We start from the raw sequence: 25,489 nt of genomic DNA, 5'->3' as shown, positions 1-25,489 counted from the left end.
TTGTATTGATAAATATCTTGGTACATATGTTTTTAATAGATAAAAAAGAACATTGCAATTGATAATATAAAGAAATTTATATCCAGAAGAAAATTAGCTGAGTATTATTATGCATAATTCTTTTAGTTCAACTAGTCATTTTAAGGTTCAAATAGTTTAGCTTATGAAATAATAACTCTTTTACATATTCATGTATTGAATAGTGAATTGTAAACATTTTTTACTTGTATTAGTATCAGTCCAATCAGAAATAATTTATAAAATTAAAGAAATTTCAACATGTAAAACTTGTATTTAAGCATTTATAACGTAACACTATTGCTCCTCTAAAAAAAACGTAACTATTGTCTAACACAAAATTTTAAAACAAACTTCGTGACCATTTTTAGTTTCAAGGAATCAATTGATCAGAAAGAGTTTCAAGGAATCATAAGAGTTATTCAGGATCTTATCTGTCAAAGCTGGGAAATTAAATTCCTTCATACTTTGCAAGCAGGAAATGGATGTGCTGATATTAATTTTAGCCATGCTAGGTGCTGATCATACTCTTCTTAGGATCTCATGATTGTTTCCACGTATTTTCCTCCATTTCTGGAAACAAGAATATGAAAGATAAAGGTCACGCATTGAGCAAGGCAAAATTCAAAATGGGATAGTTTTCATAACTTTCATGTTAGTGAATTTAATGGGATAGTTTTCACGTTTTTAATTAGTCAAGAAAAAAATTCAAAATCATGTTGTAAAATATATATATAAAAAAAAAAAACCATCATTATTTCGCAAGAATCATTTTAACTTACTTTATAAACATAATTTAAAGGATTAAATTGTAGCTTCTAAAATATACAGGTTCATATTGAACATAAACATAAACATAAAGTTTTTTTTTTATCTCCATTCCTTTTTTTTACTCACTTTAATTAACAAACTTTGTATTTAGGAGTTCAGCTAATAATAAAAATCAAATGAATGGAGATAAAAAAGAATGAGTCTAAAGTATTTATACCCACACTATAAAACTATTTATATTGCCATTTAATTATAAATTGTAATTTTTAAATTATCTTAAAATAATTATTTTAAAAATTAATTAACTTATTATAAATAACGTGGTACGATCAAATAATTATGTTTACATTATTATTATATAACCCTTTTTTTTTCTAAAAAGAATTTGCCTCTACAATAATATGGTCACACATAAACAACTAATTTCCAAATTAGCAAAATTAAACACTTGAAAAAGCTCAACTAAAATAGTACTAGTATTTCATCCAACAACACACATCATAATTCCACTTCATATTTTTCAGGAGCAAGATAAATATAGTGTAATAAATAAATAGAGAAATAAATAAGCATTACCTCTTGAGCAAGCAACCCTTTTTTTTAAGTTTGAATTTACAAAGACCATAACAAAACCTAAAACCCTTTCTCTCTCACACATTTCCAAACCCCTAAACCCTATTCTCTCCTCAATGGGAAGCAACCAAGCCGCCATTTCCTTCCTCACCAACGTCGCCCGCGCGGCCTTCGGCCTTGGCGCGGCGGCCACCGCCCTCTCCTCCTCCCTCTACACCGTGGACGGCGGGCAGCGCGCCGTCCTCTTCGACCGGTTCCGCGGCATCCTGGACTCCACCGTCGGCGAGGGGACCCACTTCCTGGTCCCATGGGTCCAGAAACCCTACATCTTCGACATCCGCACTCGCCCCCACACATTCTCCTCGGTCTCCGGCACAAAGGATCTTCAAATGGTTAACCTAACCCTCCGCGTCCTCTCCCGCCCCGACACCGAGAAGCTCCCCACCATCGTCCAGAACCTCGGCCTCGAATACGACGAGAAAGTCCTCCCGTCGATCGGCAATGAGGTTCTGAAAGCCGTCGTGGCGCAATTCAACGCCGATCAGCTCCTCACGGACCGCTCACAGGTCTCCGCCCTCGTCCGCGAGAGCTTGATCCGTCGCGCCAGAGACTTCAATATCGTTCTTGATGATGTGGCGATCACTCACCTCTCCTACGGCGGGGAATTCTCCCGCGCCGTGGAGCAGAAGCAGGTGGCGCAGCAGGAGGCCGAGAGGTCCAAGTTTGTTGTGATGAAGGCCGAGCAGGAGCGGAGGGCCGCCATTATTAGGGCCGAGGGTGAGAGTGATGCGGCCAAGCTGATCTCGGACGCCACGGCCTCCGCCGGGATGGGGCTCATCGAGCTCCGGAGGATCGAGGCGTCCAGGGAGGTTGCGGCTACGCTCGCCAAGTCGCCTAATGTTTCGTACTTGCCCGGTGGACAGAACTTGCTCATGGCTCTCGGTCCTTCCCGCTGATCTTTGTGGCCATGGTAATCTAATCTGTTTGTTTCAATTCATGTGATTTATGTTTGAATCTTTTTATTCTAAACGCATGTTGCTAGTAAAACTCAACTAATCGCATTATGTCATTGCACTTTTCGACACTTTTTAAGTTGAGTGATGATTGCAATTTTCTCTTGAACCTTGATAGTGGTCACTGATAGTTTTTTAAAACCTTGATGTTGTGCACAAAATCATTGTGGTCTCTTTTAGTATTGAGTGTAAGGTTTTATAAATTGGTGTGGCCACAACTTCAAGGTTTTTGTGGTCTATAATTTTTGCTCCATAAAACCTTGAAGAAGGTGGTTTTTGGACATGTCCAAATGCCCAAACAACACAGTACACTTCTGCCTAGCTACACTGTGCAAGAAGGGCCTTATTTGGCTGGGGCACCTACAACAAATCATTAAGTGTTCACTCTGTTAAATATCATAGTCCAAATTATTTTTTTAAGTAGCTCTAGACCTTTCAAAATAAATCTACAGCTAAATTGTCTACAGACGTTGTCACACTTTTGCATACACTACCACACCCTGACACCCCTTAATTTTGAACTCAATTTTGTGTCTGTTTTTACTTTTCTAATTTGCAAGTTTAATTAAGTCATTTAAGTGTTTGTTCTGTGAAGTTAATATTCAACCTTTTTTCTTCTGATATAATGCCTAGATGGTTAAGAAATTGATCTGGTATGCATTGGCTAACACTGTTCTCTCATCTCTTTTAAATTGTTTTGGTTATATGTTAAGATATAAACTTCTGGCCATTTCCATTTTAAATTATTGGGATTAATTAGCTGTTACCGTTTTAGGCTAATTTTTCCTCCTTATGCCTCTCCAAATGATAAAAAAAGAGAAAAGGCCATTAAAATTTATAAGCAGTTGTTTCTAGATTTTGATGTCCAACAGAACATGATTCAGTAGTCTTGAATCATAAGTCTTTCACCATTGCTAAGTCCCCTGACACATTTCCCTCTTCATTTCAGGGCTCAATGATGCGGTGTCACGACATGCTTGGATCTTGTCTTTAGTTTTTCTGTTGTTGGAAGTAATTTTCTTGTGCTTTTACTTGTAGACTCTCTCATTTGGAGCATAATTCATAATGATTTTAGGAAGGTAAAAAGTTAGAAATAAATTTGGACCTTCGTTTTTTCATGATTAAAGGGTCTGTTTAGTTGCAGAGTAATAACTATATTCAAAGTATATAAGGTTGAGAGAGGAACTTGAATACTTGATTGTGGTTAATGTTGGTTCTTTGACCTTATCATCAATTTACCCAAAGTATTTCAATACATTCAGTGCCTTTGGTTCTGTCTTGTTTGTCAATTTGGCTATTTTTGCTAGGAAAATCAGACATTGTGAAATCTTGTTTTTGTTGTGAATCAAGCAATATAACTTTAATATGTCCTTGACTCCCCCAAAAAGATTAAAAAATATTCTTCCCTCCCACCCTAAGCTATTGATTTACCTTTTTAATTATAGATCATCTTTTATATAATGAATTAGATACGATCATTAATTGAGTCATTGAATAAGGAGGGTGTGTTTAGAAACCTGTTAAGAGGAGTTGGAGTCGCATTCAGTTTAACTGAACGGAAAAACAATAATGCACAAGATAGTTGAAGTGTCATTAGTTGATGGGTCTGCCCATTAGGAAGGCTTTTTATTTGGGATGTTAGAAAAAAATCCAAGAATTAAGGGTAAATGATCAATTTAGTCCCTATACTTTACACTTGTTGACAATTTTTTTCATGTACTATGAAAATTATTTATTTAGTCCACAAATATCACGACAATTTAATCTAATTGTTAAAATCTTTTCGTCTTTGTTATCGGTCGTAGCCTACGTGATTTAAATTGGTTTACATGGCAAAACAAGTGTATAATATGCATAGACTAAATTGTCATTAAAATTAAAGTGTAAAACACCACAAAAAGTTCTTTCTTAGATGTTTCATTTTCTGAAAGTCAACCCCACCCACTAAACCGTATTTCACTCCTAAGTACTTGTTGCCGTGACACACCATTCATGTCGTTGGTTGTGCTTCCTCCGATGGCCACTTGCAAGAACATGGAGGTTTGTTATGCGACCAGATTACAAGTCATCCCCACCACCCAAGACCCAGAGAAAAGCCACTCCGTGAGTCACTTATGTAATTTTCATAGTACAAATGTATTTTTCATCCTTCTAATTTAACATTTTTTTATCGTTATCCCTGCAAATTACTTTTTTTCTTTTAGTTACAAAATGTGTTTTTCATCCTTCTAATTTAACATATTTAGAAATCAGTGAAGAGGGCCTAATTTGAGAAGATTTTGAGGAATTAATGAAGTTGCACAAACAAAAGTCCCATTATTTTCTTTTGGGATCTTCTAAAAGAGAGTGAGCATCTACGTGGTGCTTGCTGCACTTTTTGGTATTTGGTGATTAGAAAATTATTATTTGTTATCCCTGTATCTTAGAAATTTTCAATTTCTTTTTCCCGTAACTGTTGTTAACTTTGCTCTTCATCTTTAAATTTATTCTTTTTTCACCGGCAGTTTTCAACTTTGCACATTGATGCTTAAAAGGATCTGAATTTAGCATTTCAGATATTACCATGAAAGAGATAGCACTCCTTCAAACTCACGGTTATTGGTTAAAATTTATTCAAAATAAAATCAGGAGAATCTTTAAATGATATAACACCCACAAAATTTGATATTTTCAATAAATTTTAACCAAGAGAAAATACATTTAAAAAGTGGAAAATACTCCTCCATTTAGTGGAATTTTCCAGTAGGAGATATGAACACATTGTGTCTACATCAGTAAATGGGGAGGAGTATTTTCCACCGTATTGAGGTATATTTAGCTAGTTCTGGCCCTCGCAAGTAAAATGTTTTGCACATGCTTCTCTTATTTGGTTGCAAAGAAAACTAAGTAAATTGCCCAACATCATTGCATAACGCGGGGTTCAGGAGTTCTTTGCAATAAAAGTGCCGTTTAAACAGGGCTAATCCATACCCTTCATCACGAAACTGAAATGACAAACATTGATTCAAAACCTGCCTTAAAATTAACATAATATCACAGAAAGATCGAGCTATAGTTGACAAAACTGATAACACACTCCTAAAGTGAACTCAATCTAACTAAAGAATAGCCTGGGACTTGTTAAGGATCACTCCCTCGTACTTCACCTGGAACCACTTCATAGCATCCTCCTTTGTGACTCGGTGCTGAATTCCAACACGGGACTTGCATCTTCGGCGACGTCCAACACGATAGCCAGGTCGCTCCAGAACAACAAAGAAATCCATTCCATAAATACCAGTTGAAGGATCATACCTGAGCAGAGTCAACAGTCAAAGACCAATATGTGTAAATTGAAATCTTCATAATCAAAGAAACCGAAAACATAATTAAACATATACGAGGGGAAATTAACTAAAAATTAGTTGACATAACAAGGGAATGAATCCAAGAGGGGGAAGACTTGATTATGTCATTTAAAGACAGCATGCAATTTGCAAAACCAGTTAATCAGTTAGACACAACATCATGCCTAAAAACTAATTAATAAATCAACCTAACTATAACTAATGCAATTCCTGCTTCCAAAAAATCATCAAGCAATAGAAAACAGATTTATGAACCAGTTAACATTTGGTTCAAGTCAAAACTGAAATGCAGCATAAAGGAGAAGAGATATGTTATGTCATATCCAAAATTTTGAATATGCATTGTGCACACCACAACCCATATCAAATAATCAGCTTCCCTTAAGTCCTAAAATGTTTACCTCAGGCAAAGTAAAAACAACAGCATAAAAATCCAAGGGTTCTTCAACTTACTTGATTCCCAAATCAATATGCTCCTGAATACCAAAGCCGAAGCAACCAGTATCACTGAAGTTCCTTCTGAGAAGTTCATATTCCTTCACCTTCAAACCACTCTCCAAAAGTTGCATTGCCTTGTCACCTCTGACAGTGACATAGCATGCAATCTTCTCATTTCTTCTAATCCCAAAGGAACGAACAGTGTACCTTGCTGTTAAAACCAAGCGGAGGAAAAACATAATTTACCAATCAACAGTGAAAAACAGTCAAATATATCAATAACCATTATTATACACTAGTGGTAAAGCAAGTAGTACTATTTAAAATTCTTCAAACAGAGCAATAGACTATGCTTTCCATCTTCTGGACTTGCATACATGGTTTAAATTAAATTAAGCAGGACGAAAGACATACAATCAAGATATATCAGAAACCTCATTTTCAGGTCTTCCATGAACCTCTGAATCGAGTTTCTGAAGAAAAATTGACATTTAAATGCACTTCTATTAGCCCCACCACTACTGTGATTATAACCACAGAACAGGTCCACACTTAATCATTATAATTAAAAAAAATCAAAACTCAAACTAACACTTCCACCCCTGTTATCAGACCTTTGAATGTTGACAATACAATTAAAAAAACAAAACAAACTCTCCATTAAAAACACTAAAATAAACTACCCTAAACCTTAGGAATTCTTCAAAATCACTTCACCAGCAGCAATCTATATTTTAGGAAAATGATAGAATCACAAAAAATGATCAACAAAACGTTTCAATGAACACAGATTTGAGATCTATGCCCATTACCAGCATCCCTGAATACTACCCATTTAGAAACTTATTGAGAAATAACCTTTGGAAAACACTGGGGTTTGGCCACTAAGTTGTTCCAACACCTGCAAGAAGAGAAACAGAAATTAAAAATTAAAAATTAAAAATTAAAAATTAAAAAAGCAAAGCAATAAGGAGTGAAGTGAACCTTGGAGGCTCTGGTGAGACGATCTCCACTCTCGCCAACAGAGATATTGAGGACGAGCTTCTGCACTTTTATCTCCCTCATTGGGTTCGAAAGTTTCTTCTCTGAAGCCTGAAACCAAGTTCATTCCAATTCATAACAAAAACCATAAATTAAGAAAAATAAAATGTAAAGATAATTAGAATTTTTGAAAAAGAGTTATTTTTTTATTTCGAAAGATGAAGAAAGGAAAGGGAGAAGGGTTTACCATTGATGCAGCGGGCAGAGTGAAGAGAAGAAACGTTAATGAGATAAAACCCTAATCAACCATAGGAGTTTGTGACTATAAAGAGAACAAAACGACGTTGATGGGCTTTTTTTTCACTCACGCTATTGTCATTGGGTCAATGGAAAAGCATTAGGCCTCACTACAAAGGACCCAATAAATGTGCAAAATACTATATCCACTCCTCTTTCCTTCTAAGTACACTTCTCTTATCTTTTATTTAAAAATTTTACTGTCATAATTACTCCCTTGACCAAAATACCCTTACTTTTGTTTGGATTGGGAATTTCAAAATTTCAGGTATTTGAACTATTTTTATTTTAATTTCTTTCACTTTCTAAATATTTTATTTGGATAAATAATTCAAATTTCTTAAACTTTTAAATTCTTTGTTTGGATAGAACAATTTAATTTTCTCCATATGCAAATTTTTATTTTATATTTTAAATAAATAAAATTCCAATATTGAACTTTATAGAAAACAAACACTTTTAAATTTTGAAGTATTTAATTAAAAAATATATTTAAATGTTTAATAATTTAAAAATACAAATATTGATAAATTTTGACAAGATTTTTTTGACCGACCACAAAACACTCATTTTTTAGGCCGACATCAACTAGATCCACTTTTGGCCGACATCGACTCGTGTTCTTTTGCCGACATTGTCCAAATCTATTTTTTAAGCAAGATTGTTAGGAATTTTTTGGCCGACATCAATAGATCTATTTTTAGTCGACATTGACTAGTGTTTTTTTTGTCGACATAGGCTAGGATTTTTTGGCTGACATCCACGAGCTTTTTTACTAGGGTTTTTTCGGCTGACCTGGCCCATTTTGGCCAAAAAATTAAAACTAATGTTAACTAAAAAATAGCTCTAGTCAATGTTGTAACACGTCATTTTTTGTAAAATAAATCAAAAAGGATTTTATTTAAAAATAAATAGAATTTTAGGAAAAATAATGAGATTTTAGTAATTAAATAAATAATGAAAAAAAATTATTAATTAAATAATTGTTTTAAGGTAAATGAAATAAATATATGTTCTTCAAAAACAAAAATAATATTTTATTTATTCATTTGATAGAAAGTAAAATAGAGTTTATTCTTATAAAATAATAAAATAAAGAAAAATAGAATAAATAATAGGTTGAGAGCACCCTAACTATAAATAAAAACACATTAAGTCATTTTTTACATGATACGTCTTTGTGTCTTTTTTTCCTCTCAAATTTGTTTTCCTTTTTCTTTCCCCAAATCCTTTATTTTTGTTGCATACACCAAAATATGTTCTCATAAAATTACGATCTTGGACTCGTTAACCATTGGATCCTCCTGAAATTTGAACACCAAATTCAAAATTCATTTTCACACATCCCCATTATTGGAATTTGCTAAATAATGTCTATGAAGAAAGAAATGTCCCTTGCGTGGAGACAATGAAATGGAGGCTCAAATCCCTTCTCCTTCCCTCTAACGCATGAAAACCCTAGTAGAGCAATAAAAAAAAACTTGAGAAATCTTAGGAAACCACTAGAGACGTCGTTATCGCTTTTGAACTACACATGTGATGTAATAGTTTGTTCCTTTTGGTTTTTCTTTTAAAAAAATAAAATAAATAAATATATAAAAATAAGAATAAAATTTAGGTCGTCATTTTCCTCACTATATAAAGAAACTTTTAATCCTGAGCAACTTTACAAAACATTTTATGTTCCTTTTTCTTTGAAGCTCCAGAATCCTAATAGAGCAATCGGATGAGGAGTTATAGAGAGTATTGCAAACGGAGAACGCTTGAGCGATTACATCGAGGTAAGAGATGAGTTACTTACGCTTGGGAATTAAAATGAACATATATAGAAATCCCTAGATAATCAATTTTGTAAAGACTCAAATAATGAAAATCTCCAATTCAACCACCTTTCAATCTTACAGCATGAAAATCAATTCCAATTGATAATGGACCCTCAATGAAGACAATATTACTTGTACATAATGGTTCACTGAAAGCTAGAGTGTCAGAGGAGAAAACAATATTCCTCAAAGTTCATTTTTTTATCAGCAAATGTTAGTTTTTTTTTTGTATCCATCACATTGGCACGGAATATCCACTAGCTTAGTTGATGATTAATCTCTGGAAATTTGGCTACCTTTAATGGGGTCTCCCCTTCCAAATATGTTTTTTCCATCCACAAGGTTTGAACCCAAGACCTTATTTGTCCACTTAAACCAATGACTTATTTGTTGTTAGAGGGATTAAACCCATGACATTTTCCCTCTTCTCTTCTCCTTTAACCATCTAACTCACCTTATATATCCCCTCAAAGTTCATTTAACTAACCTACCTTCAATTATAATCCATTTCACTAATGTCAAAGGATCAAGTCACTTAAATAGTGAAAAGAGGATGAAGTGATGAACCTGAATTTCCCTGCGAATCTCGGAGAAGTCGTGGAATTTGCGGCTGAGGAGGTGGAGGAACTTGTCGTACTCATCATCGTCGTTGTTGGTGACCTTGGTTTGGACGAGCTGTAGGACGAGGGGCAGGCGCGTGCAAATTTCATTGTCACGTGGGAGAAAGACGCAGTCGATGAGTGCTTCGAGGACACTGGACTTACCATTGCTTTGGCTGTCGATGACGGCGACTTGGTGGATTGGGAGCCAACGCGAGAAAATATGTCCTGAAGATGGTTCACTAAGAAGATCACACTCGAAACCCAAAGGAGCATTAGCTAATGATGTTGGAGGAGGAGAAGAATAAGGACTATCCTCTGCCATGACCCTAGCTAGGGTTCTTAATTGATTGAATTTGAATTGGAGAGTGGGCACTCGTGTTGCTATGTAGTTACTCTCAGCCTCCCTCATTGTTAACGTCTATTTTTACTTGCCCTTTGGAGAACTTGAAGTGAATCAATTGCGTGACCAACAATCAAAATTTTAAAAATTAAACCAGTGATCCACCCAATCAAAATACTAATCTATTGAATCAAAATATTTAACTATTGAATTAATGGTCAAATAATGAATCATTAATTAAGTCACATGACCTGATTTTATTATATTGTTATACAAATGTCTGAAATTTAGAGGACCTTTATCATAATAGCTTGTGAAAATGAAAGAAATTACATACAATATAAAAATAAGTTAGTCCACAAAGACCACTAGAAGCAACAAATATGAGTATTCGTTTAAATTAAAAGTAAGACTTGTGAAAGTCAACTGGAAACTTTATTAATTTATGATTTTCATAACTACAAATCAATTAAATATTGGTGCGTCTTTTATATGTTCATCATTTAAATAGTGAAGAAAAAACTTTGTTAAATCAAATGACAAAAAATATGAAGCATTGTTAAATTTTATTAACAACCAAAAATTAAGATCAAATAAATGTTATTACAGTCAAAATCATATACAATGAATAATAAAAATATTGTTACGAACAAAAGAATTAAAGAACGGAAATGCAACATCTCATTAAATTTTAATAGAAGATGGTGAATATGTTTTTTGTTAGAGATTATTAATGTGACTTTCTTTATGCCTTTGCTTGTTTGCTATCCGAGATAGATAAATAATTTTAGGTTTAATTATCCTTTTAGTTTCTATAATTTCCAAATTTATCCAATTTAGTCTCTATAGTTAATAAATGGCTTTTTTAGTCTCTCTAGTTTACTTTTTAATTCCCAATAGGTCCCTACCGTTAAAATTGTTTAACACCGTTAAAGAATCTTGGCAAAATTCCCACCGCACCGCAAAATTCCCTCTGCATTTTGAATTCATCTCCCTCTTGGCCACTTTCATCCATTGTTGGGAATTAAAACTCATTACGATTTGCTGCAACCAAATGTTAGTCCATGTTGTCCATTGTTGTAACGAACTGAAAACTAGACGTGTTCTTCTTCAACAGAGAATGAAGGCAGGTTAAGGTGCGAGGTTGTAACAAATCACAATGAGTTTTCAGTTCGTTGCAACAATGAACGACATAGGTCAACGCTTGGTTGCAGCAAATCGCAATGAGTTTTAATTCTCAACAATGGACGAAAGTGAGCGAGAGGGAGATGAATTCAAAACACAAAGAGAGTTTTGCGGTACGATGCGGTGTAGAGGGAGTTTTGCCAAGGTCCGTTAACGATAAAAAAAATCACTTTTTAACTATAATGACTAAATTGAATAAATTTAGAAACTATAGAGACTAAATGAATAATTAAATCATAATTTTAAATGAACTTTAATTAAGATGAAAAAATTATTTGTGAAAGAGGATGTGTTATCTCTAACACTTATAGGAATCTTGCTTTGGATTCAATTGAAATATTTATACTTGATTAAATTTTTTAATAATAGAGGTTGCAATTCAACTTTTAATAGTTATAATTAACCATATTTTTATCCCATTTCATACTTCAATCCTAGTCTTCAATTGGGTTGCTCTCTATTCATTCCATTTTCAGAGGCCTTCAAGAACAGTGCTAGAACCTCCATGGCTGCAAAGCCCTTCAACATTATCTTCCTCCTCCTCCCTTTACTCTCTTTGGTACCCAACACACTCCTCTCTCTCTCTCTCAACTCATTTTTCCCTCCGTCCCTCCCTAATCAGAATATAAAATGAACAATTTTGAATTTCCCAACACTCAAAATTCAGCAACTTTTGGGTTAAAGTCTCAATCTTTTCAACTTTAGGCAAGTTTCGATGTGATGGGTGTTGTTTGTTTGTGATCAGGTGGTGGTGGGGCATGAAACTGTGAAATCGGAACAGTACCCATTGGTTGTGAGCACGTGGCCCTTTATCGAGGCTGTTAGGGCTGCATGGAGGGCTGTTGATGCTGGCTCTTCAGCTGTGGATTCTGTGGTTGAAGGATGCTCAGCTTGTGAGGAACTCAGATGTGATGGGACAGGTTGGAACATAACAAGGATTTTTCAATATCAATATTTCAACTTAATTTTGTTTTTTATTTAATGGAACCTGTAAATTGTGTGTGTGTGTGCGTGTGAACTTGTCTCTCCATATTGTGATTTTTAAGTATTTGGTAATTGATTTTGATAAAGGCCCATTTTGGATAACTCAATAAGTACTTATAGGAGTAAAAAAAATAAGATTATGAAATGAATTAAACTACTGTAAGTTAAAATCAATTTATATCCTTAAACTTTTTACATAATCTCTCTTATCTAACTTTCTTAAAGCTGAGGTGCATAAGTTGATTTAACTTATGGGTGACGTTTGGTTCATTGCCTTTTATTTTCTTCTCTTATAAGTGCTTATTAAGAAGATTATCGAAACTGAAGCTGACAACTCTGTGTGTGCAGGGGGGGGGGGGGGGGGGGGTAATGTTATTGGAATTTGGAAACAATGTATCTCTCCATTTTGTGATTTTGAAGTATTTGATTGATGATTTTGACTAAGAGCTTCTTCTATTATTACTGAGTGCTTATTGGGGATGATACTAACACTAGGTTCACAAAATATTATTTACTCGACTTTACGGCCAGAAGCTTGCTATATGATTCATATGCTTTACTATTACAGGCAACTTGTATATTATACTTTGCAACTTAGCAAAATTTCTGCTCTAGTGTGACTTGTTTTGTTGTGGTTTATGAACAACTTATTTGGAAGATAGGCATTGGCAATAAAGCTTGGTAGGAAGAGGAGAGTTGTGAAAATTTCTCTTTATTTTACCCCTATAAGAATGAATCAGACAGACTTTTGATGTTGTTTTTGTTCTTTCTATACATAGTTCTTACCTTATGGATGCCTTTTGGATATCCTACTCTAAACAGTTGGTCCGGGTGGAAGTCCAGATGAGAATGGAGAAACTACAATTGATGCTCTGATAATGGATGGGGTAACTACCAATCACCATGCTCTGCATCTGCTGATTATTTTGTGCCTTGCTTTATACTTTTTCATGCATTGGCATGATTTTTGGTCCTATCTTCTGCTAAGTGGATGCATAGGTGACAATGGAAGTAGGAGCTGTTGCAGCCATGAGATATGTAAAGGATGGAATTAAAGCTGCCAGGTTAGTGATGCAACATACTGAACACACTTTGCTGGTAGGAGAGAAAGCATCAGAATTTGCTATTTCAATGGGTCTTCCAGGTCCCACGAACTTGAGTTCACCAGAATCTATGGAGAAGTGGGCCAAATGGAAAGATAGTCGCTGCCAACCAAATTTCAGGAAAAATGTATCACCTGCAAATAGTTGTGGTCCTTATCGTCCAACAAATTATCTGGGGCATCCTGATGAAACATGCTCCAGTACTGTTCAGATGCTAACTAGTAATTCCAATTTACTTCGTGTCGGTCTTCATAGCCATGATACTATATCAATGGCTGTTATTGATAGAGTAAGATATAGCATAAAATTGATTTGTATGCATCATATTGTCAAATGCAAATGACACTTTTTATTTGGCATAGATGGGACACATTGCTGTTGGCACATCAACTAATGGAGCAACATTCAAGATTCCTGGCAGGTAACCTTGTGGGTGCCACCTTGCCAGTGCCAGTATTTGAAGTGGACAGATCTTTTGATTTTTTGAATGGCCGAAGTTTTCTTCCTTATCAAGCAATTTTATAAAAGCCACATGCAATTTTTATTTTTATTTTTTATTGTTGTTGTGGCAACAAATACACTCTAACTCTCATGACTGTTATACTTAGAATGAGAAGGGATGGGTTTATCAATTAGAGCTCTTTATATCTCACCGGCGAGAATGGTTCCATTTAGCCCTTCACAAATTGCCTTTATCAATTCCCAAGTACATATGCTCAGATATACACCACACATTGTTAATGCAGCATCTATCAATCATCCTTTGTATGTTCTATTGATGCATTTTATAATTAGGTTTTCTTTGAATCTTTTTCATTGATTACAGAGTAGGAGATGGTCCCATTGCTGGATCCTCAGCATATGCCATTGATGAAGTTGGTGCATGTTGTGCAACTGGGGATGGTGACATCATGATGCGCTTCCTTCCATGGTAATGCCTAAACTCTCTAGTTTCTCTAGTTTACATTCAGAGTTGCTTTTTGTTTGATTGTCTTCAGAAAGTTATTATTCATAATGGCATATACACAAAATCAGTTTTATATTAAATGTCTTATCATTCACTACTGCTATGACTTGATTATGTATCTATTGCTTGTTAAAGCTTGGTAATCTTGAGGAGCAATACCTGATCCATCATGTAATGTTTCTTGATTAATAGCTAAATGGTAATCCTTTTGCAACTGTAGTGTATTGAAACTTAATTTTTTTTCTTGGTACATTGACCTGTGAAAACGCATTCTTTACCTTGTTGGTAGTTTCAAGCTGTCTTACTCTTGTATAGTTACAACTTTAATTACCTATTCTAATGTGTTTTTTCTTATGAATATCAAGATTAACACTTCTATTCAATTTCAGCTATCAAGTTGTGGAGAGTATGAGGTTGGGAATGGAACCCAAACTTGCTGCTAAAGATGCAATAACACGAATAGCAAGAAAATTTCCAGATTTTTTGGGAGCCATTGTTGCCCTCAATAAAAAGGGGGAACATGCTGGTGCCTGCCATGGTTGGACATTTAAATACTCAGTCAAGAGCCCTGCAATGAAAGATGTGGAAGTTTTTACTGTGCTACCTTGAGAGAGAGACTGTTCAAGAAATGAGTATGTTCCAAGTTCCAACAATTAATTCAAATCAGCATGCTAATTTTGTTGGTCAGGGAAAGTTAGTGGCTCATAAATGTGCTTATATTGTAATATTATTCTTGCATCTGATATTAACCGAGCAATTAACATTGATTGTGCAAGATTGTTTGCAATATCAACTATGCTTGCATGAAGATTTCAGACTACGAGATTTGAATGTTGTCTGCCTAAGAAGTAAGAATTAATAACAAGTCTTACAACACCTTACTGTTATTTTTGTGATTGTTATAATGCACAAGGTTAGAGAGTGCTTGAATTGAATGTGGATGGACAGTTCTCCGCCACATTGGAATTTTCTTAGTTTTCCACACTTCCTGTCCTGAGATTAAATGGTTTATGGTTATAGCGTAAGCTTGTTCGTCGCATTGCTATATTGATTAAGATGAATCTCTACATATACAAGCAGAATAAATCTCTTATTTAAGCCATTTTGTTATCATCATTTTTGCTACAAACCAATCTAAGGAAAAATGACATCATGACTGATTTGAAAATCACCTTGTTTCATTTCATAAGATTACCAACATGGTACTTCCATGTTCGAACATGATCATTCAGTTCATGTCAGTTACCAACACCTTTTCTGTCTTGAAGAGGTAAAATTAAAGAAAGAGTAGTGATACGCACTTGAATTATATCTGCCACCTTTTTTCTGTGACAAATTTTTGGTTCAAGATACTGGAGTTTTTCTGTTTAGTTTTCGTGAAATAGAAAGAAAACACCTAGATCTAGGGAACTAAGAGTGTGTTTGGATGAGACAATTTAAAATTCTTAAGAATTTTAAATTCTGAGAATTTCAAATGCTCTAATTTAAATTCCTTTATTTTTAAAATTCTATATTTGGATTCCTTTATTAAAAGTTGAAGCGTCGAGAAGAAGAGCATCGCACGTGCGCGCGGGAACCCCGACGACGAAGGAGAACGTGGCGTGCGCATTGCTAAGACTCTCGCAGGTGGAGGAGAGCAAGGCGGCGATCGGGTAGTCCGGCGTGATTCTACTGTTGGTGAGCCTCCTGGAGAGTGGGGGGTTCCACGCGAAGAAGGATGCATCGACGGCACTGTACTCGCTGTGCATGGTGAAGGAGAACAAGATTAGGGCGGTGAAGGCGGGGATCATGAAGGTGCTGGTGGAGTTGATGGCGGACTTCGAGTCGAACATGGTGGACAAGTCGGCATACATGGTGAGCATGCTGGTGGCAGTACTGGAGGCGAGGGCGGCGCTGGTGGAGGAAGGAGGCGTGCCGGTGCTGGTGGAGATCGTCGAGGTTGGGACGCAGCGGCAGAAGGAAATCGTGGTGGTTATTCTCTTACAGGTTTGCGAGGACTTTGATGGAGAAGAGCATCACCGTGAAGATGCTGCCGACTCCGGTGTCAACGGCCACGTCGAAGTAGTCTGCGATGGTGGCGTTCTGGTCGCCGGATTTCTTCTTCGGCGACATATCTTGCCGCGTTGGTTTTTGACTGCGGAGACGCAGTCCACGTCAAAGTAGTCTGAGATTCCGGCTTGGGAGGTATTTGTTTGGGGAACCAGAACTTTGGATCGTTGTAGCCGAAGAAAAACTTGCTTTCGAGAATTTGAAATTCATTCTCTTAAAGGTAGAATTTGAAATTCTATTCTTTCAACTAACTAAAATCCCTTTTAAAATTCTAAAATTTTGAATTCCTTTTACTAAAATATTCAAACAGTTGCTTTTAATAAAAAAGAATTTAATTTTCTATAAAAAATACATTACCTAGTTAAATTACTCTATCCAAACACACTCTAAGAAAATTCTGACATGCACTTCATCTGTACTCGAAAACAGCCATATGAACAATGGTACCTTTAACTGCAATGGCTAACTAGCATTCATCTTACTGACCATGTCTTATTTTACTTGAATTTTCCACACTGATCAGACAAATAAAAAAGTAAAATAAGAAGTTAAGCTACTCTTAAGTAAAACGACTAAGTCAAGATGCATTCGAGTTCTAGAGTGATAACTTGTTCCTGTTTACATCTTTCTCTATGGCAGTTTTCCAGTGTTCGATTTTCTCTTTCTCTCCCCAAATACTGCTAATCAGTTTATAAATTTAAAATCTATCTTTTCAAACAAAAAACAATTTTATTGCTTTTATGATCAGTGTAATGATATACGGACAAATTCTTGTGCTAAAGGCTAACATCCGTAGAACATTTGATTTAGATCTTCCTTGAAGCATCAGATTCATATCTCACCTTTATGCTGTCTATCACTCACTTCACCCACTATTCTCTTCCAAAACCAATGCTCTTGCCACACTTTCTCCATCTGTTCAAGTGGCACACTTTTGGTCTCTGGCAGGAAATAGTACACAAACGTAGTCATCACCACCACCCAACCTCCAAAGAAGAAGAAAATCCCAGACCTGAAGTGGCAAAGCATGGACAGAAAAGTCTGAGCAACAATGAAAGTGAAGATAAAGCTCACTGCCACTGTGATGCTTTGCCCTGCTGATCTAATCTCCAAAGGAAAAATCTCACTTGGTACTAACCAACCTAGTGGCCCCCATGACCATCCAAACCCAGCAACATATATGCATATCATAACCAAAACAACAAAAGCATACCCTTTGCTTAATCCACCATGATCTTTGAGATGAAGTGCCATTATGCCTCCAACTATACACTGTGATACAAACATTTGAATGCCCCCAATCATAAACAAGGTTCTCCTTCCAAGTTTATCCACTACGAACATTGATATGAATGTTGAGCCAGTACCTACCACTCCTGTCATCACAGCTGACAACAGCGATGCACTTTCTCCTAACCCAATTGTCCTAAAAAGTAAAGGGGCATAGAAGGCAATGACATTGATCCCTGTCACTTGCTGGAAAAATGGTATTGCTAATGCCATCACAAGCTGTGGCCTATATCTTCCTTTCAAAATGAGCTTAAGAGATTGTTTGTTGTTGGTTTTTGAAGGAGAACTTGCTTTTATAAGGTCATCAAGTTCTGCTTGCACGTCTTCCATGCCTCGGATTCGCTGAAGCATTAGCTTGGCCTTTTGTTTGTCATGGCTGCGTTGGATTACGCTGTTGGGAGTTTCGGGGAGGAAAAGTGCACCTAGTGTTAGGACTGAGGCTGGAACTGCTGCCATGGCTAGGGACATGCGCCAACCCCAACCTCCTTCAATCTTTTCTGTTCCGTAGTTTATTAGATTAGCAGACAAAGCACCAATGCCAATGCTTAATTGGAAGCCATTGTTAATTGCCCCTCTTAGTCGTGGTAGTGCCATTTCAGAAAGATACAGAGGAACTGCCTGCAAAAACAAGTACATAATTTGAAAGAAATTAGTGTCTTGTTATTGGGATTTGGCCCCTCTAAAGTAAGAAATAATGTAATTTCAGTTGAGAAAAACAATTTTGATATTTCCAACATCATAATTTGTTGTGCATGTGCACCTAATCGATAGCTAATTTTCTCATCCATGACTAATATTATTTACTTTATTCTCTAAAATGAGTTGCTCACTTTGGAGGAGTCAAATCCTTGTTGTTAAGGGTCCAAAGGTTATGGAGCATTATGATTCTAATTACTTAAAAAATTAAGGAACGAATAATATGTGTTTAATATAATAATGCATTTTTTTTTACTATAAAAGCTTATTATTTTTATTTTCTAAACCAATGTCCTAAGTACAATTGTTAGTATTTGCCAAGAAATTATATGTATCTTTGAGATGGTTGGAGCCAGTTGGCAACATAATAGACATTACTAGAAAGCATGAGAATAGTCCAACAATCTCATAGAAAGCATGAGAATTACCAATTTTCCCTTTATGGATGTGTAATATAGATCATGCAGTGATCCTATAAGCTATACTAGCATGAGAATAGTTTAACAAAAAAAATCATAATCAATGGTTATTCTTTTTATCTTTAACGATCTAAATGCACTTTGCAGTAAAGAAGTTATATCCTAAATTCAAGTTCTCCTTTTTGTTGCCTATTTTCTAGTTTCCAATCGAATCTTAAGCTATATACAATATTTGAAATGCTTGTGATGCTATAGAAACATGAAGAAAAAAAATATGAAACATAGAGTAACTACCTGATTTGCAAAACCAACCCCAACTCCAAGCAAAAGTCTACCAACTATCAGCATGTACACATTAAAAGCTGCACCTCCTAGTCCTGTTCCGGCAAGAAATGCAGCACCTCCGACTACGATGGATGGCTTGCGACCGAAGGCTTTGGTGATATAAGAAGCAAAAAAGGAAGTAACAAGACCAGCAACATAAAGAGAGGATGTGAAAGAGGTCAATAGTTGGCTATCAAATACACAGTAGTTGCTGACTTTGTCATCAGCTAATTTCATCTTAAGGTACACTTTGTGGAAGAACTTCTTCAGAAATGGCTCCATTGAGGTCACCCCACCTGTTATTCCAATGTCATAACCAAAGATAACACCTCCCATGGCAGCCATCATGCAAGAGAGGACAACATAAAGGGTTATCTTTCCATTGTTTTGTCCACTTTCACTTGTTATAGCCAACCCAACTGCCATTAGTCTTTTCTTTCTGCTTAAACAGGTAGAAACTTAAGAGAGTTTGAGGTTGCATATATGGATCATGCATAAGTCATGATAAGCAAATAATAATATTTCTTGACTTGTGTAATCAATTGGAAGAGTGATCACAAGAGGTGTCAGATAGAAGAGTGGATAACATGATTTTTAGTCCAAAAAAAAGGAGAAGAGGGAGAATGAAAATGACATTGGAGAAAATCATCAAGGGAGATCTTAGACTCAATAATATCTTTAGAATTTTAACTTTTAACCGTGCAGTATGAGGTTGTGTAATTTATGTAATTGACCTCACCTAATGAGATAAAACTTTGTTGTTCTTGTTGTAGTCAATTGGAAAACCTAACATGAAGTCCAAGTGGGGTATGTGGAAATTTCAGAACAGTATATTGGTTTGAAATTTTCAACATTAAGTGTCACTACTGAAATTTGATTAGCTTTGATCTTAAGGCCTAAAGAACTTCTTTACTGGAGAATTGAGACGTGTTTCTTTCATTTCAAATCAAAGTGGGACAAACTTGCTACCTAGACAAGTCAAACTTGCATACTTACATTGCCTCTATAATTGGAGAAGAATCATTTTATATGCGCTGTGACAGAGATGTGCCTCTAACCATATGCTTAAGGACAAAATCGACAACTTCAATAGTGATTTCTTTCCTCAAAATAATAATTGTGCAATTTGGTTAACTAGAACATGTGCATGGGACCAATGGTACCAAGGATTACGTGCAGCGTTTTCATAATTGTGAATATAGGAACATTGCACGCGAGGTTGAATTTCTATAACTAAGATATGAGTGAAATCTTTGACTTAAAATCTCTTTTAAAATGCCAATTACATTAATATATCTTTAAAAATGTTCCGCTCTTATCTTGGTTATAGAAATTTATATATTTTAAAATGCTAATTAGAGCCTTTGACTACAAGAAATTTTTTTAGTTTCCTAAAAATCTTATCAGGAAAGTTTTTTTAAATTATTTTTACTACATTTTTCACAAAAATATTTTTATGGGAGAGATGAAAATGTTACTTTTTCAAGTTGAAAGAAAGTTTTATAGCTATAAAAACATTATGTTACTCTAAATGTGGTAAACATACTATGTTACATTTTTATTTAAACTTGTATGAAAATATTTATGACCAACAAAACAAATTTAATCATTCATAATAATCATGATTTTTTCAAAATAGGATGATGATTCAAGGCATAAAAAAACTTTCCTTATATTAAACGTCCCATTAAGAAAATATCCTATTAATTAGGTTCTAAAAATATATTCTCTTCATTTCATAATATTTGTTGTCTTTAAGTTTTTTACAGACAAAAAAAATTAATAGATTAAAAAAATCAATAAATTAATGAGAATAATAATTTTATAAAATTAACCGTAATTTATTTACAATTTTTGTTGTTCATTATTAATATTACATGGGATATAAATAAAAAAATAGTTTTTCTTTTTACACGACTTTTTTATGTGACGTAGGGAAGGGAGTACTAAATTTAATTGGATTATGTTATTCACTGAGTTATGTGATAATAATAAACAATAAGCCTGATGGCATATAGTTGAGAATTGAGGCATATGTAAATAACAAAATTCAAACAACAAACTAATTCCTAGGCGTAAAGATGAAGCTCATGTTTTACTAGCAATTACTTACACATTCGGTAATGACATCGTATGATCAAATATCATATATTTTATACGGTCCAAGCAAGGGTTTAATCTAGTAGTGTTACTGTTAACCATATATACAGTTACAGTTACCAAAAATTGCAACTTCAATGCTAGTTTGTTGTAATCTTTTATCTTCAAAATACATATGCATTTATTTAAAAGTAAATTGGAGGCACATAAATCTTTTCCATTTTACTATGATTGACAGAACAGTGAGCCATGAATCGCACTTGACAAATGAAAAAAACAAAATGACAATAGACCTAGATAATATAATCTTCCATTATATTTATTAGTCAAAGGATACACAGTAATTTCCATTAGATTTAATCTCTCATATCATTATATTTCATGCTCCAACCAACCAAAAAAAGAAAAACAAAAAGGAGGCATGGACCTCATCAAGTCATGATGACACACCATATCTCAGAGAGACCTTTTCATCAAGTTGAACTTGGATCTCTCAACTTCTGCATCCTCATGTAAATTTAGTGTAGACCTAATTGCTGAAATGGCCCCGGCATGATGCAAGGATGCAAGAGCTTCATCTGATAATAACAATGAACTAGTTTATCTCAATCAAAAGAGAACCGAAAAGGCTAGTACTAGCAATACTATTTTGGTTGTACTATTGCATATCTTTCAACCTCATAAATATTTAGTTTTGAACTGGATTCTTAATAATCAATATATCGACAGGGAAAGTATCATGTATAATTAGAAAATATACACATAAGCTCATGCACATATAGTATCCCATAATTAATGCACAAAACAATTTATGTTCCTTTTCATCTTTACAATCCCATATCTATCTATTGAATAAGGATATAACAGAAACTGGAAGCATATAAAAGCTTCTTATCACACTTTGCTGATCATGAAATTGATTTCCAGCTCGATATTATACAAATAAATTAACAAAAATTCGGTAAGTGTGGTTGGGCATTTCTAAATCTGGTTTAATATTTAGAACCACAAGGTACTAATTGGTCTCAATAATCTACCTCCACCAGCATAATAATATGTAATTTTGTTTTTTAAAAAGTCTACTTAATTTAACAAAGAACAGTGGTAACTGGTAAGTAACATGTATAAAAGAACACAGATAAAACTTAAAATTATATATGATTTCACCTGAGTATGACACTGCATCAAGAGCATGCAATGTGATGTGAATCTATAGAATGCCTAAAAAATCATTTGCGTGACTACATTTTTTATTTATTTATTTAACTAAAAAAACAATTTTAATTAAGAGAAACACACTAAATCACATATGTGTGATTAGTGTGTCTAAAATGTAACATCCCGTTTTTCATCAAATAAATAAAAAGAGTTTTGTTTAAAAATTAATAGAATTTTTAGAAATTAAATAAATGAGAGAAAAATGTTTTTATTAATTAAAATAAGGGTTTCATAGTATTATTATAAAATAAATACAATAAAATGTTTTAGAAAATAAAGGGATGTTTTAATTTGAGAATACCTCAACTATAAATAAAGACATATTAAGTCAGTTTTTAGATTTATGATATGTCTCTACGCTCTTTCTTACTCTCAATTTCATTTCTCCTTCTTCCTCTTCCAAAATCTTATTTTTTTCGCATACACTCAAATTTGTCCCTGTAAAATTATGAACTCAAACTTGTCAACCGTTGGATCATGCTTAAATTTGGACACCAAGTTCAAAACTTATTTTCATGCATTACCACCATTGGAATTTGTGAAATAATATCTACAGAAAGAGAAATGACCCTCGCACAAAGACAATGAAAATGAGACTCCAATCTCTTCTCCTTCTCTCTAATGCTTGGAAACCCTAACAAAGTAAACAGAGGAAAAATTTGAGGAATCTTGGGAACCGCTAGAGACACCACTATTGCTACCGTACTACGCACGTGAGCCTACTTAGAGGTAAGTGATGAGTTTATCGCAATTAGGGTTAAAATAAATATGTGTAGGGATCCTTAAATGATCAAATTGAGGTTTATTTTGAGATGTTTACTATATTGTAATTCTGTCTTTATGATTATAATTATGAGATTGTTATGTTTTGGACAATTGATGCCGTATTGAGGTTTATTTTGGGATGTTTACTATATTGTAATTCTGTCTTTATGATTATAATTATGAGATTGTTATGTTTTGGACAATTGATGCCGTAATGTGATTAAAATGATTTTGAAAACAATTGAGTAATTATGTGTATTGTATAGTTCAAACTCCAACAACACATATATGATTTTAAATGCTTGTTTTAATGAGATGATTAATCATATGAACATAACATGTTAATATTATTATTGTGTGATATGTATATCATGCATGAGGCGTGATGATGTGATGTCTTGGGATTATGAATGTGTGTGAATTGTGCATAAGTGACAAGTTGAGTATGTGTTAAATTGTGAGATCACACATGTATTAAAATGTTGTGAGCTATAAACTGTACAATTACATGACTGTAAGACTCTTTAAGGGCGACAAATTAACACACAATGAGTATTATGATGGGATCCATTGTGGGAACCCAATGAGTTTAATCACTTTGAGATGCAACGAGTTAAAATTATTTTGAGAACAATTAAGGAGTCATGTGTTTTTTATAGTTCATAGATGGAGTCTGCATGTTAAAATTTTTTCTAGGTTGGACCTGAATAAGGATGGAGAGGCTCTGAAAGACTCTTCGAAGTCTAGGCCTTGTGGGTAAATACACCCGGTTTGAATGCTCCTTTAAGCTTGTACCGATTCCACATGGTTGGAGCATTCTCGTCAAACAATGTGACCTTGACTGGTCTCCCTATGATTTTACCTAGTGAGAGTGACCTAACTTACCAGTGTGTGGTTTGTTTTGTCATATACTCGTAGGTGTTTGATGAGGATTTTCACTGACATGATATCACATTATATATAGGATTGAGTCTTAGTGTATCTGTTGTATAACACATGTGTAATGAATCTTGTGATGATTTCGAACCTTATGTTCGTGGGAGCAGATGGTTAGGTGGATGATTTTAAAGAACCTTGTGCTAGAGGATGCTGAAACACAACGCTATGATAGGATGTGACATTGAAACATGAGTTTTTGTATTATTTGCATAATATTTCGAACATGTTACTTTATGTTATTTCGCTAATTAACTTGTTTCCTTTTGTAAAAAAAAAATTGACAATCTTATTTTGGGTCGGAGATGTTTTCATACTCTTATTTGATAAGTTTTTAACTTGATGATTAATGTGGATATTAACATTTTATCCACATGAACTCTTTTATGTTTGTTGAATAAAATCTCTTTAATTAATTCTGTATTTTCATATATAATATTATATAAATATGTATGTTGGGATAGAAAGTGTCAGATAAAAGACAAAATTACACAGAGTCTATAACTAGTAACAAAACTAAAAAACACAATTGCTACTCAACCCTGATACCCATAACTACACCGAAAAAAAAAACGTCCCGCAAACACACCTTGATACCAACCCCAAAGAACCAGACATCAGTGTATGAACCCACACCAACACTAAAAAAAGTGTTTGACCCAACTGAATCCATTTTTTATTTGGTTTGATTTCTTTCACTAGTAGACCTTATGACAACACAGAGAAATTTGAAGAAGAGGGGGAGGAAGTAACATTGATATTTTATGATGAATTTTAGCGACTAATATATTTATTTTATTTTCGGCATTACTTTTAGATGGATGGTAGGGACCATTCAAATTGAATCGTTTTAAATAAATAATTGATTAAATTAAACTTTTAAAAGATAAAACACTAGATTAAACCAAGCTATACCTATGAAATAAATATATATATATATATAAGGAAATTGTAAGGATAAAGGTATCTGATTGGCAAAACCAATTCCATCTTAACTTGTCTCGCAAACACCTCTATTACGCAACTATGTTAACGTTGCCCCATTTTCTTTTAATGTCTCAGCTGTGTTTTGTGCCATGAATGGCATTGTCTCACAAAAGCGTCCTGCAATTCTTGAATAATAGGCCCCGACCAATCAGTCCAAAAAGCAACTGACAACACTTATAGAAACATCCACACTTCTTGAACATTTAATGTGCTATTAACTCGCATTGGTGTCTGGACATATAGAAATACATCAAAAGAAAAAG

At 34.4% G+C, this 25,489-nt stretch overlaps 4 protein-coding genes across 7 annotated transcripts; 2 read left to right on the top strand and 2 right to left on the bottom strand.

Annotated features, from left to right (window-relative positions):
- The first annotated feature begins 1,396 nt into the window (after positions 1-1,396).
- On the top strand, positions 1,397-3,630 carry LOC100779966 (prohibitin-3, mitochondrial). The gene is made up of 2 exons (XM_003527506.5): positions 1,397-2,332; positions 3,325-3,630. The coding sequence occupies exon 1, from the start codon at positions 1,479-1,481 to the stop codon at positions 2,316-2,318; it is 840 nt and encodes a 279-aa protein (XP_003527554.1). The 5' UTR covers positions 1,397-1,478; the 3' UTR covers positions 2,319-2,332; positions 3,325-3,630.
- Positions 3,631-5,368: 1,738 nt separating this feature from the next.
- LOC100778713 (60S ribosomal protein L11-like) lies at positions 5,369-7,440 on the bottom strand. The gene is given in 5 exon segments (NM_001255828.2): positions 5,369-5,669; positions 6,176-6,371; positions 7,019-7,061; positions 7,145-7,252; positions 7,389-7,440. Coding segments are annotated over 5 exon segments (546 nt in total). The 5' UTR covers positions 7,392-7,440; the 3' UTR covers positions 5,369-5,473.
- Positions 7,441-11,728: 4,288 nt separating this feature from the next.
- Positions 11,729-15,329, top strand: LOC100527747 (probable isoaspartyl peptidase/L-asparaginase 3). 4 transcript variants are annotated; one of them, XM_003527502.5, is made up of 7 exons: positions 11,729-11,947; positions 12,134-12,308; positions 13,195-13,259; positions 13,372-13,764; positions 13,838-13,896; positions 14,302-14,406; positions 14,832-15,329. In XM_003527502.5, the coding sequence occupies exons 1-7, from the start codon at positions 11,894-11,896 to the stop codon at positions 15,049-15,051; spliced, it is 1,071 nt and encodes a 356-aa protein (XP_003527550.1). In that variant the 5' UTR covers positions 11,729-11,893; the 3' UTR covers positions 15,052-15,329. The 4 variants fall into 4 exon arrangements, with proteins under 4 accessions (XP_003527550.1, XP_014632349.1, XP_014632350.1 ...); XM_014776863.2 differs by lacking the exon at positions 11,729-11,947 and having other exon boundaries at positions 12,171-12,308; positions 13,152-13,259; XM_014776864.2 differs by lacking the exon at positions 11,729-11,947 and having other exon boundaries at positions 12,171-12,308; positions 13,152-13,259; positions 13,361-13,764.
- A 1,871-nt stretch (positions 15,330-17,200) lies between these two features.
- LOC100817562 (hexose carrier protein HEX6) lies at positions 17,201-19,936 on the bottom strand. Its single transcript, XM_003526324.5, has 2 exons — positions 19,191-19,936; positions 17,201-18,399 (listed from the first exon to the last, which is right to left on the bottom strand). Exons 1-2 carry the CDS (start codon positions 19,644-19,646, stop codon positions 17,323-17,325), a joined length of 1,533 nt encoding a protein of 510 aa, XP_003526372.1. The 5' UTR covers positions 19,647-19,936; the 3' UTR covers positions 17,201-17,322.
- Positions 19,937-25,489: the final 5,553 nt, after the last annotated feature.

Source organism: Glycine max, chromosome 6 (assembly GCF_000004515.6).
Source record: "Glycine max cultivar Williams 82 chromosome 6, Glycine_max_v4.0, whole genome shotgun sequence".
In the NCBI taxonomy this organism is placed as follows: Eukaryota; Viridiplantae; Streptophyta; class Magnoliopsida; order Fabales; family Fabaceae; genus Glycine; species Glycine max.
This window is presented reverse-complemented; position numbering and strand designations above follow the sequence as displayed.